Source organism: Nycticebus coucang, chromosome 13, assembly GCF_027406575.1.
Source record: "Nycticebus coucang isolate mNycCou1 chromosome 13, mNycCou1.pri, whole genome shotgun sequence".
Lineage (NCBI taxonomy): Eukaryota > Metazoa > Chordata > Mammalia > Primates > Lorisidae > Nycticebus > Nycticebus coucang.
Window position 1 is genome coordinate 41318286 of NC_069792.1, and position 13825 is coordinate 41332110.

At 35.8% G+C, this 13825-nt stretch overlaps 1 protein-coding gene and 1 non-coding gene across 8 annotated transcripts in view; both read left to right on the forward strand.

Moving 5' to 3' along the window:
* LRRCC1 (leucine rich repeat and coiled-coil centrosomal protein 1) overlaps positions 1 to 3373 on the forward strand; it is a 36327-nt gene extending 32954 nt beyond the window's left edge. For 6 of the 7 annotated variants that reach the window (XM_053559119.1, XM_053559118.1, XM_053559115.1 and 3 more), the window contains 2 exons: positions 230 to 365; positions 2682 to 3373. In XM_053559119.1, coding sequence (XP_053415094.1) covers positions 230 to 365; positions 2682 to 2804 — 259 coding nt within the window. In that variant the 3' untranslated portion in view covers positions 2805 to 3373. The remainder of the gene's footprint in view (positions 1 to 229; positions 366 to 2681) is intronic. The other variant, XM_053559116.1, reaches the window with a different exon arrangement.
* Positions 3374 to 13560: 10187 nt separating this feature from the next.
* LOC128564131 (U7 small nuclear RNA) lies at positions 13561 to 13624 on the forward strand. The gene has a single exon (XR_008374005.1). It is a non-coding gene; the product is annotated as a U7 small nuclear RNA (small nuclear RNA).
* The last annotated feature ends 201 nt before the right edge of the window (positions 13625 to 13825 follow it).

Below are 13825 nucleotides of genomic sequence, written 5' to 3' on the forward strand. Positions count from 1 at the left end.
AGCTTTTAGAATATGATATTACCCTAACCTATCTTGTTTACCTAATAGATTTTATTGGATAGTAAACTACTTACCTCTTTAGTTACTCTATAATAGCCCTTTGATATTTTCACTGTACTGAATTATGTTTCCATTAAAGTGTGAACGTAAAACCTGCCATCTGAAAGGAAGTAACATCTTAATTTATACATGTAGATTTACATACACAGATGTTTTTGATTGTTTTAAGGAGTGCAATAGAAAAGCTTCATAGTATGGATGATGCCTTTAAAAAACAAGTTGATGCAATTGTTGAAGCTCATCGGGCTGAAATTTCACATCTGGCAACTGAAAAGCAGAAATGTATTGATACTGCAAATTACAAGGTACTATAAATAAAATATACTTTGATAATCACTTGTTAATTGTTATAACTAAATAAATTGGCTCTTTGAGAATTACAAAGAGAAAAGGCAGCATGATTTCATGACTAAATAGATATGAAGGATGTTGCCAAAACTATCATAAAATCAGGTTAACGTGTTGATAATACTTACATTAATTATAAAAAATAATTCTAATTAAACCACCATGGTATAAGTTTGATTCTGGTGTTCACCTGCTCCATGATTGTTAGATAAAAATATATCTATGTATCTAACCAGAGATCTAACCAATCTTGGATAGAAGTCTCTTTAGTTATACAAAGACAGGGTAAGAAAGTGAATGTATTAAAGATAATTCATCACTACTTGGAAAAAGTTATCAAAGAGTTCTTTCTTCCTTTCTCTTAGGCTCAAGTAATCCTCCTGCCTCAGCCTCCCAAGTAGCAATGCCTGCAGACATGCGCTACCACATCCTACTAATTTTTCCATTTTTTGGTACAGATTTAGTCTTACTGTGTTCCTCAGGCTGGTCTTTAACTTCTGGGATCAAGCGATTCTCCCACTTCAGCCTCCAAAAACGGAGGAGTATGCCTCGGAGTATAGGCATGAGCCACCATGCCCAGCTGCCTTATTATTTAGGATTCAAGATTATCAGACTTATTATCTTGATATTATTGGCAAAGTATGAGTATAGGGTGATGCTAAATTGGGGACAAAGTTAGGACCATCTATGAAACTTTTTAATAATATACATTCATGAATGTCACCTCAGAGACTTGATGAGTCACTGTCTGGGGTCAAATGCAGGTATTTTTAAAATTCCACAAGTAGTTCTTATGTGACCCCTCTATTGAAATCTACATTAGGAGATTATTGTGAATTTTTAATTTTTCCTAATTTTGAAATAGTATAATAAGAAACTAAAGTATCTATAAGACAAGAGATCCAGAAATCAGCATTTCGAAAAGAGTCCAAGAGAAAGGCAAAGTAATATTCCATGTAGAAATTGTAAGCAATGTGTGTGTTTAAATGACATTATCCTCCAGACTGTATGCAAAGTAAGAGGGAGATAAGGTATTTGAAATAATCATAAGGAATAGGAACCTGTCCAAAATTTAGTTCTTTATTTAAAGTCAACAGATAGGGCAGTGCCTGTGGCTCAACGGTGTAGGGCGCCAGCCCCATATGCTGGAGGTGGCAGGTTCAAACCCAGCCCCGGCCAAAAACTTCAAAAAAAAGGAAAGACAATGATGGATTTTGTAAAGGAAGGGGGGAAAAGAAGTTTAAAAAATAAATAAAGTCAACAGATGTTTTGACAGTCATATGTTTTATTTAAAAATCTGTGGCTCAGTGAGCAGGGCGCTGGCCCCATATACCGAGGGTGGCGGGTTCAAACCCGGCCCCGGCCAAACTGCAACAAAAAAATAGCCAGGCGTTGTGGCGGGCGCCTGTAGTCCCAGCTACTCGGGAGGCTGAGGCAGGAGAATCGCCTAGGCCCAGGAGTTGGAGGTTGCTGTGAGCTGTGTGATGCCACGGCACTCTACCGAGGGCGATAAAGTAAAACTGTCTCTACAAAAAAAAAAAAAAAAAATCTATAGAATGTTTAACAATGTTATATCAGGTAATACTAAAATAGAGTTTAGGATTAGGCCCTTCACTGAAAGAAAACTGAGTTGAGTGTTGGGCATCCTGTCAGTATGAAGTAATGAATAGCAAAGGGACATGTTTGTTAAAGAGTTGGAGAAATAGCACCAGAACTTAAATATAATCAGTTATTGAGTACAGGGGAAGATTCTGAGGTATTGCTTAGAGGTGATTATTTAAGATAGAATAAATCAGAAGACAATGTTTCTTTCCTAGCTGTGATAATATAGAAACTGCATGGCCATCAACAAATTTTCTAAGCTCTAAAATAGAGTTAAAATATATTGCTTGTGTTTTTTTCACAAGAACCTTATGAGAACTAAGATAATGTACATGAAAGTACTTTATATATTATGTATACATCTCCTATTACCATTTAAACAAGTTACATTTTACTAAACTCCAAAATGTGTAAGAACAAATGGTTGACTTTGTTCTTTCAGGATGCATCATTAAAATACATTTTCTTACGTCTTAACACAATAACTAAGAAAATGCCAGGAAGGCTACGTTAACCAGTGTGATGAAAATATCTGGTCTATGGTCTATATAACCAGTGTATGGTGTCCCATGATCGCATTAATGTACACAGCTATGATTTAATAAAAAATAAATTAATTAAAATACATTTTCTTTAAGAAATTAAAATGTAAAATTTACATACTGATTTAGGTTCTTCAAGTTGAAGAAGAAATGCGTGGACTTCTGGAAGAAACATGCAAGAACAAAAAAGCAATGGAAGTGAAAATTAAGCAACTTGCTTTTGCTCTAAATGAAATTCAGCAAGATATGTGATGATTCTGCCAACAAATTTGATTGAAATGGACCAGCAGACCTATTGTAAAAATGATTAAATATTGTAATAGTAGTAACTGCTATGACTTTGAAATGTCTCTTTCTACACATTTTATTATGAATATATTTTTTAAAACTTTTGATCAAGTATTGTATATATAGGTTTTTATAATAAATTGTTGATAATTATGTGTATTAGAAAAACCTATCATAATTAGATTTACAACACTTTTTCTTGTTTCTTTGCTATACATTGTTTGGTAATTACACATTTGCCTACTAATTTGTAAGTGAAAAGATTAGTATTTTGACTATCTAAGGGAAAGTATTTTAATTACTGTTGTTACCTTATTTTGTTGATGAAGAACTGATTATATTTATTGGTTTTCATTTAGGTGATACAGTTCTATTTTTTTAAAGTACTTATAAGTGTAGCCAAAAGCATTGAAATCTGTATTATAAAAGATATGGCATTCTTTAGAAAGCATGTATAGCTATCTCTCCGTCACTCATAATTACCCCCTTTTTATAATGCATTTGACTTATTAAAAATTACATTTAAGGTTTTATAAATATTGTCTGTTCCTGGAGAGGAACACTGCTGTTCCACCCTCTTTCTCCCTTTTAATCACTGTACATGAAGAAAATTCTGCTATTGCAATTGGAAATGGTTACTCATTTCATAACCAAATCATCATTACTATTTAACTTTTGTCACATCTTATGGCATGTATGCAAAACAAAAATCTAAGTACCATGCCCCCCTACTGTTCTGAGAGGAAAAGTAAGTACCACATTTTTTAACTCGAGTATATAGAACCAGAAAAATGTAGATTCTTCATGAAGAGTATGTCATTATAAGTAATCTTCATACTGTGATTTATGTGACAATATCAAACATGCGAACACATGTAGTAGGAGTCAAGAGGGAGGGGGGAGGGAGAACTTCCTAAATTTGATGAAAAATAGCCTATAAACACAAGTTTTCATAAAACCTGGGATAAATACAAAGAGAACATGTTATAGTTAGACCGTTAGGGAAAATCTTAAAAGGTGCCAGAAAATGTTGCCTCTCATACAGAGGAAAAATAATTTAACAACTGATTTGTGACTCTGGAAATAATGGAGGCTAGAAGTGACATGGTTGAGGTCCCCCATCAACCTAGAATTCTACATCCAGCAAAACTATCTTTAAAATATATACAAAATAAAAACCTTTGCAAATTAAAGAAAACTTAACTGCTAGCCAACCTGCCTTAAGAGAAATGGTAAAGAAAATCTTAAAGGCTTAAATAAAATTATACCAGATAGTAATGAGTTAAGTTTGTTGGTAAATTTTTATATAAAAGACTATAAAGGGTGGGTTAGTGGCTCACACCAGTAATCCCAGCACTCTGGGAGGCCAACATGGGTGGATTGCTTGAGCTCTGGAGCTTGAGACCAGTCTGAGCAAGAGTGAAACCCTGTTTCTAAAAATAGCTGGGCATGTGGATGTTGAGGGAAGGAAATAGAGCTATGTTGAAGTAAAGTTGACGTAGTTCACCAGATCAAATAATATTACCCTAAAGATAAAAACTAAAACACATTATAATCACTAGAACATTATCACTAGAAGTTATTTGCACTCATACATTTTTTAAAAACAGTGAAGATTCCACTTCTAGAATAGCAACAAAAGGATCTCTGCGAGCTGTTTCCCATGAAAACAACCATAATTGGTGAAAAATATTTTTAAAACAACCATTTAAAATCACTGGAAATTGTCCTTAGCATACAGCAAATTAAGAATCATTCATTCAAGAAAAAACAGTTAAATCTCTTAAGAGCAAAAGCCTGTGGCACTGAGTCAAGACCTTCTCCCCGCCATCCTCAGCTTAGCCTTTATGATCCACACCAGCTGGTTGTAGCCAAGAAGATGGTTTCCTCTCCCTCTCCACTCGCAGTCGAAGGATATGATAACTTACTGGATAGGTGGGCTAGCAGCCTTCATCCCTTTCAAGAGTTACAGAGGCTAAATTCCTGGTGAACACAGCCAAAAGTTAGGGGGTTCTTTCCCCACCAAGCTTCCATGCATAGAACAGAAATTCCACCGTAGATGGGGCAGACCAAGAATACCGAACCCGATTGCCCTTACCACAGCTCTCAATGTTCACCATTAGGAGAGGCAGGCTACAAGACCAGAGGCTGCCTACTCCCCAGCCTAGTATCTAGAGCAGTGGCTTAGAGATTTTGACCAGAAGGAAACTGTCCCAAAGCTCTCCAAAGGAATTGGGTTTTTTTTGAAACAATGTGGGGAAACTCAAGCTAAGAGTATCCTAAAAATGAAATTTTTAGTGGAAAGCTGTTAAGGGGGCTGTAACTTCATAAGAGAAACAAAATGTAAGCTGGTTTACTGGACAAAAACCAATGAAAGACAGCTAAGAAGAGCACTTCTGCATTAGGAAAAAACAGAATGACCAAGTATAAGTCCTACCTGAATTCAACTGCATCCAATTGGAGCAATTAATGCCCCACTTTTCTTTTTTTTTTTTAAGCAGTCATCAATTAGTGGACCTGGGTGTGATGCCAAAAAAAGAGACCTTAACAGAGATTAGGGGAGAGAGAAAGAGAGCCCTACAATAACTAATGTCCCAAGGGTGACTGCATTCTCAAAACTGTACCAATTCAGGATAAACATTATAGGGGTTATACTGCCAAGGAATAGCCTTTGCTAAAAACGTCTAGCCAAGTTACTTAGAAAATAGACAAGCAAACAAAAACAAGCCTCATAGAAGAGAGGAATCAATATTTAGAGTTGCTGTAATATGTTAAGTGTCGAGGTTTCAAAAAAGAAAAATGTAAGACTTGTAAAGAAATGGGAACATGTGACACATACACAGGGTTGGGGTAGAGTGGAAGGTACAAAACCTATTGGGGACACAACTGTTAGATTAAGAGCTCAAAGCAGAAATAAATATGTTCAAAGAGCTAAAGGAAAATATGTTTTAAAAGTAAAAGATACTGGGCGGCGCCTGTGGCTCAAGGAGTAGGGCGCCGGTCCCATATGCCGTAGGTGGCGGGTTCAAACCTAGCCCCGGCCAAAAAAAAAAAGTAAAAGATACTGATGACAATGCTCATCAAATAAAGATCACTAATGAGATAATCATGTTTTCAAAAACAAGAATTTTGGAACTGAAAAATGGAAATTTCAATCTTACTGAAGAGCTAGGTCTGTAGTATCTTTGAACTGGCAGAAGAGTCAGTGAACTTAAAGATAGCTTGATGGAGAGATAGTGGGAGAGAAAACCTGACGAAAAACAGAACCTCAGAGAAATGTGGGTCACGTTAAGTACATGAACAGACACAGAAAGGGAACACCAAACAAAAGAGGCAAGAGGAGTCTCTTCAACAAATACTGCTGAAAAAACTAGATAGCCACATGCAAAAGAGTGAAGTTGCACCACCACCTCACACTATCTACAAACGTCACCTGAAGATGACCCAAAAATCGCTTAAGTGCAATTGTTGTAGCCTTGGTTGGATTAGGCATTTGTTTTTTAGATTTGACATCAAAAGCCCAGAAACAGACAACAACAACAACAACAACAAAAATGAATTTTATCAAAATTAAAGACCTTTGTTCTAAGAATACTACTATCAAGAGAATGAAAAGGCAACACGCAGAATAGGAGAAAGTTTTCACAAGTCATATATCTGATAGAGTATTTGGAATATATTTAAAAACTCTTAAAACTGAGCAATAAAAGACAAACAACACAATTAAAACTAAGCAAAGAGTTGGGGGTTTTGGCAGAAATAGCAAAACCTATCCCAAAATTCATGTGGAATCTCAAGGATTCTGAATAGCAATGCAATCTTGAAAAAGAACAAAACTGACTACAAGTCGCCAGCCAAATCAACCCAGCACTATTTGTTAAATAGTCTTTACCCCAATTTATATTTTTGATAGGCTTAGCAAAGATCAAATGACGATAAGTGTCTGGTTATCGTCTCTTGGTTCTCAATTCTGTTCCATACATCTACTTCTCTGTTTTTCTGCCAGTACCATGCTGTTTTGATCAATATAGATTTATAGTATAGCCTAAAGTCTGGTAGCGTGATTCCCCCTGATTTGTTGCTATTTCTGAGTAATGTCTTAGCTATTTGAGGTTTGTTCTGTTTCCATATAAAATGAAGTACTAGTTTTTCCAGATCTTTAAAGTATGACAGGGGTGCTTTAATAGGAATTGCATTAAATCTGTAGATTGCTTTGGATAGTATGGACATTTTAACAATGTTGATTCTTCCCAGCCTTCATCATGGTATGTTTTTCCATTCGTTAACATTGTCAGCTATTTCTTTTCTCAGAATTTCATAGTTCTCTTTATAGAGATCTTTCATGTGCTTTGTTAGATACACTCCCAGATAATTCATTTTCTTTGACACTACTGTAAGGGGAATAAAGTCCTTGACTATTTTTTCAGCTTGACTATTGCTGGTACATATGAATGCTGATGTCCTGATTTATGAGTATTGATTTTGTAGCCTGAGACGCTGCTGTATTCCTTGATCACTTCTAAGAGTTTTGTAGTTGAATCCCGAGGGTTTCCCAGGTATACAATGATATCATCTGCAAAGAGTGAAAGTTTGATTTCTTCTGACCATATATGGATAACCTTGATTGCCTTTTCTTGCCTAATCGCAATGGCTAAGACTTCCATTACAGTTTGAAAAGCAGTGGAGACAGTGAGCAACCTGGCCTGTTCCTGATCTGAGTGGAAATGTTTTCAATTTTACACCATTCAATACAATATTGGCTGAGGGTTTGCTGTAGATGTCCTCTATCGGTTTAAGAAATGTCCCTTCTATACCTATTTTCTTAAGTATTCTTCTGATCAAGAAAAATGCTGGATATTATCAAAAGCTTTTTCTGCATCAATTGAGAGAATCATATGGTCTTTGTTTTTTAATTTTGTTATGTGATGTATTATATTTATAGATTTATGTATATTGAACCAGCCTTGAGACTGTGGGATAAACCCTACTTGGTCATGGTGTATAATTTGTTTGATGTGTTACTGGATTCTGTTTGCTAGGATCTTATTGAATATTTTTTGTATAAATGATCATTAGAGATATTGGTCTATAATTTTCTTTTCTTGTTGGGTCTTTTCCTGGTTTGGGGATCAGGGTGATGTTTGCTTCATACAATATGTTGGGAAGTATTCCTTCTTTTTCTATGCTTTGGGAAAGGTTAAGTAATATAGGTACTAATTCCTCTTTAAAGTTTTGGTAGAATTCTGATGTGAAGCCATCTGGTCCCGGACTTTTCTTTTTAGGAAGATTTTATATAGTTGATGCTATTTCAGAACTTGATATAGGCCCCTTCAACATTTCCACTTGATTCTGGCTGTCTTGGAAGCTGGCCTGCTTCCAGGTATTGGTCTATTTCCTTCATATTATCATATTTCTGAGAATAGAGTTTCTTCTAATATTCATTAAGGATTTTTTGAATTTCTGCAGAGTCTGTGGTTATCTTGTCTCTGTCATTTCTGATTGATGAAATTAGAGATTTTGCTTTTATTTCTGATTAGGTTAGCCAAAGTTTTATCTATTTTAGCAACCTTATCAAAAACCGAACTTTTTGATTCATTGATCTGTTGTATAATTCTTTTATTTTCAATTTTATTTAATTCTGCTCTAATTTTGGTTATTTCTTTTCTTCTGCTGGGTTTGGGGTTGGAGTGTTCTTTCTTTTCCAGTTGCTTGAGATGTCCCATTACGTTTTTGATTTCCTCTCTTTCCACTCTCTTGAGGAAAGCTTGCAATGCTACAAATTTCCCTCTTAGGACTGCCTTTGCCGTATCCCACAGGTTCTGGTAGTTCATGTCTTCATTATCATTTTGTTCCAAAAATGGGGTAATTTTTTTCTTCATCTCATCTACGATCCAGCTATCATTTAGCATAAGATTATTTAGTTTCCATGTCTTTGTGTGAATTTGCAGATTCCTGTTGTTACTAAGTTCAACTTTTATTCCTTGATGGTCCAAGAAGATACAAGGAATAATTTATATTTTTTAAAATTTGCTAAGGTTATCCTTGTGACTTAAGATGTGATAAATTTTGGAGGATATTCTATGCACTGATGAGAAGAATGTGTATTCAGTTTTGTTAGGATGAAATGTTCTGTAGATGTCTGTTAAATCCAACTGTTAATGGTTAATTTTAAGCCTAAAATTTATTTGGTTAGTTTCTTATTGGAGGATCTATCCAACACAGCCAAAGGTGTGTTAAAATCTCCAACTATTATAGTGCTGGAGGAAATCAAGTTGCTCATGTCAGAGTCTCTCTTACAAATTGAGGAGCATTCTGGTTGGGTATATATGTATTAATAATTGAAATCTCATCATGTTGAGTGTTTCCCTTAACAAATAAGTGACCATCCTTATCTTTCCTTACTTTTGTTGGTTCAAAGCCTATTGTATCTGTGAATAAAATTGCAACACCTGAGTTTTTTGTGATTTCCATTTGCCTGAATTATAGATGACCATCCCTTCACCCTGAGTCTATATTTATCTTTTAAGGTAGGATGAGATGCTTGTATGCAGCAGATATCTGGCCTGAGTTTTTGTATCCAGTCAGCCAAACTGTGCCTCTTTAGAGGGCAATTTAAGCCTTTCACTTTAATTGAGGGTAGTGATAAGCCTGGTAATATTTTGGGTGTCAAATTTTTTGAAAAGCCAGTGGACATTTTTAATCCTTTCACCACTGTGGAAGTTGGAGTTTGATCAAAAGTTTCTGAGTGAGTTTATTTTTGTGGTGGAGGTTTGTGCTGGTTCTTATGGAAGATAGGTCTGAGAATATCCTGGAGAGCTGGTTTAGTGATGGCAAATTTCTTTAGTATGTGAATGTCATTAAAGTATTTCATTTCTCCATCAGAAATCAAACTCAGTTTAGCTGGATACGGAATCCTGGGTTGAAAATTGTTTTGTTTTAGGAAGCTGAAGGTAGATGACGATCCTCTTCTGGCTTGAAAAGTTTCAGCAGAGAGATCTGCAGTCATTCTAATATTCTTCCCCTTATAGGTTATGTTTTCTTTTATGTCTGGCTGCTTGCAGGATTTTCTCCTTCATATTAACTTTGGTGAAGTTAATTATAATGTGTCTGGGAGATGCTTTATTTGAGTTGAGTGATGCTGGGGTTCTGAAACTGTCTGCTATCTGAATTTCAGAATCTCTTGTAATGTTTGGGAAGTTCTCCTCGATTATCTCTTGGAATAGAGCATCTGGTCCTTTTGAAGCAACCTCATTGCCTTCAGGAATTCCCAGAAGGCAAATATTAGTTTTCTTGGAATTATTCCAGAGCTCTCTGAGAGAATGATCCATTTTTGCTCTCCACTTCTCTTCCTGTTTGAGCATTTGGGAGCATTCAAAACCTTTGTCTTTGATGTCAGAGATCCTTTTTTCTGCCTGCTCCATTCTGTTACTGAGGGATTCTACTGTATTTCTCATATCTTGGAAGGCTGCAACTTCTTTTCTCAATGTGTCAAATCTTTGATGATTTTGTCTTTGAATTCATTGAGTTCTTGAGACAACTTTTGAATTATTCCTAGAATTTCTAATTCCAACTTTACTTCCATTCTGTTAATTGTACTTGCCATCCAAATTCTAAACTCGATTTCTGACATCTCAGCCATTTGTTTATGAATGGGATCCTCTGGTGTGGCTGCTTTGTTGTTCTTTGGGGGAGTTGATCTGCTCTGATTATTCATGTAGCCAGAGTTTTTATGCTGATTCTGCTCCATGATTGTTTTTCACCATTTGGCTAGATGAGAATGTTAGGTGATATTGGATTGGGGGTTTTTGAGGTTGTGGTTAACCAGCCCTTTTCCAAAGAGCTGGGACTGGTGACTGCAGATTTTCCCCTGCAGCTTTGCAAAGGATCTGAACCCACAACTTTCACCTCTATGAAAATTGACTCTCACTGGATAAAAGACTTAAACTTAAGACATGAAACCATAAATATTCTTGGAGAGAGTGCAGGGGAAAAGCTTGAAGAAATTGGCCTGGGAGAAAACTTTATGAGAAGGACCCAAAGGGAAATTGAAGTAATACCAAAAATACCTTACTAGGGTCTGATCAAACTGAAAAGCTTCTGCACTGCCAAGAACAAAGTAAGCAAAGCAAGTAGACTGCCCTCAGAATGGGAGAGGATATTTGCAGGTTACATTTCTTATAAAGGCCTGAAAACTAGAATCCACAGAGAACTCAAACTTATTAATAAGAAAAGAACAAGTGATCCCATTTCACTATGAGCTCTTAGAGACTTGAACAAAAGCTTCTCTGAAGAAGATAGGTGTATGGTCTACAGGCATATGAAAAAAATGCTCATCATCTTTAATCATCAGAGAAATGGAAATCAAAACCACTTTGAGATACCATCTAACTCCAGTAAGAGTAGCCCACATAACAACTACAGATGTTGGCATGGATGTAGCGAAAAGGGAATACTTCTGCACTACTGGTGGGAATGCAAGCTAATACATTCCTTTTGGAAAGAAGTTTGGAGAACACTCAGGGATCTAAAAATAGACCTGCAGTTGGATCCTGCAATTCCTCTACTAGGAGTATATCCAAAAGACCAAAACTCACTTTGCAAAAAAGATATTTTCACCAGATTATTCATTGCAGCTCAATTCATAATATCCAAGTCATGGAAGAAGCCCAAGGGCCTATCGACCTATGAATGGATTAATAAATTATGGTGTATATATATATATACCATGGAATACTATGCAGCCTTAAAAAAAATGGAGATTTTACCACTTTTATGTTTATATGGAGGGACCTGGAACATATTCTCCTAAGTAAAGTATCTCAAGAATGGAAGAAAAAGTATCCAATGTACTCAGTACTTCTATGAAACCAATTTATATTTACTCATACCTTCTTATGAAAGATAGATCACAACTATAGCCCAGGATGAAGGTGAGAAATGGAGTGAGAAGGTAAAGGGGAGAGGAGGTTTAATAGAGGGAGGGTAATCAGTGCAACCACACCTATGGAGCATATTGCAAGGTTACAAGTCAAATCTATCAAGTGTAGAACATAAATGTCTTAAGACAATAATCAAGTAAATGAGGTGAAAGCTATATTCATTAGTTTGATGTAAGCACTCCAAATTATATAAAAAAATCAACACATTGTACCCCACATATGCATAAATGTATTCATGATCTATGTGTATATGACTAAATAAAAAAATTAAATTAAAAAGAGAAAGAACAAAACTAAAGGACTCACATTGCCTGGTTTCAAAATTTGATAGGAAACAACAGTAATCCTAACAGTCTGAAATTGGGATAAAGACGGATTTATAGGCTAATGGAATAGAACAGAGAGCCCAGGTTCAGCACCTGCAGTTCAGTGGTTAGAGTGCCAGCCACATACACTGTGGTTGGCGGGTTCAAACCCGGCCTGGGCCTGCTAAATAACAATGACAACTATAACAAAAAAAAATAGTGGGGCATTGTAGTGGGCACCTGTAGTCACACCTACTCGGGAGCCTGAAGCAAAAGAATCTCTTAAACCCAACAGCTTGATGTCGCTGTGAGCTGTGACACCACAGCAATATTCCACCAAGGGTGACATAGTAAGACTCTCTCTAAAAAAAAAAAAAACCAGAGAGCCCAGAAATTTATACTCAAATATGTGATCAAATGATTTTTGACAAGCATGCCAAAACCATTCAGTGGGGGAAAGAGCACTTTCGACAAGCAATAATTGAAAACCTTGAAGACCCACATGTGAACAAGTGAAATTGTAAGTCTTGCCTGATACCATACAGGAAAGAGTATGAATTTTATCAAAATTAAAGACTTTGTTCTTCTAAGAATACTACTATCAAGAGAATGAAAAGGCAACATACAGAATAGGAGAATGTTTTTGCAAGTCATATATCTGATAAGACTATCAGAGTTCAAGACCAGCCTGAGCAAGAGCAAGAGACCTTGTCTCTACTAAAAATAGAAGAAAAATTATCCCCAGCTACTCTAGAGGCTGAGGCAGGAGGATTGTTTCAGCCCAGGAGTTTGAGGTTGCGTTGAGCCACTGTGCTCTAGTCTGGGTGACAAGAGTGAGAACCTGTCTCAAAATGCGAAAAGGTGGAAGAGACCCAAGCGTCCGTTGATGGATAATTAACAGTGGAATATTAACCTACTTTAAAAAAGAAGAAAATCCTGACATATGCTATAACATAAATGAAACTTGAGAATATTATGTTATGTGAAAAAAGTCAGGCACAAGTCAAATACTGTGATTCCAGTTATGTGAGGTACCTACCTAAAATTTATAGAGACCAAAAGCAGAATAGTGGTTGTGAGGGGCATAGGAGAGGGATGACAGGAAATTGTTGCTAATAGATACAGAATTTCAGTTTTGCAACATAAAAAAATGTCTGAAGCTGGACAGTGATGACAGTTGCACAATAATGTGAACATACTTAACATTGGACTGTACATGTAAAATTAAGATGATAAATTTTTTATTATGTGTATATTACCACAATTAAAAATAATACTTTTTTAAAAAAGCATTCAAGTTTCAACAGCAGAACTGGAAAAGGACCTGAACACACATTTATCCAAGTAAGAAATAAAAATGGTCAATAAACACTTGTAAACATGTTCAATGTCATTAATAATTACAGAAACACACAGCAAAACCACAATGAGATAACACCTCACACGTTAGAATACCTGTCATTTAAAAGAGGTAGTAAGTGTTACAGATCTTTTAGAATTTGTCTAGCAGGTTTTATGGTCTCCACTGGAAGACATCCCCACCACTACAAAAATTAAATAAATAAATGAATAAATAAATAAGGCAATAATAAGTGTGACAAGGATGGGAACAATTGGAACCCTCATTTACAGCTGATAGGAATGTAAAATGGGTAGCCAGTCTAGAAAACAGTCTGGCAGTTCTTCAAAAAGTTAAACATACAATTATCATAAGACTCAGTAATTTCATTCCTAGGTATAT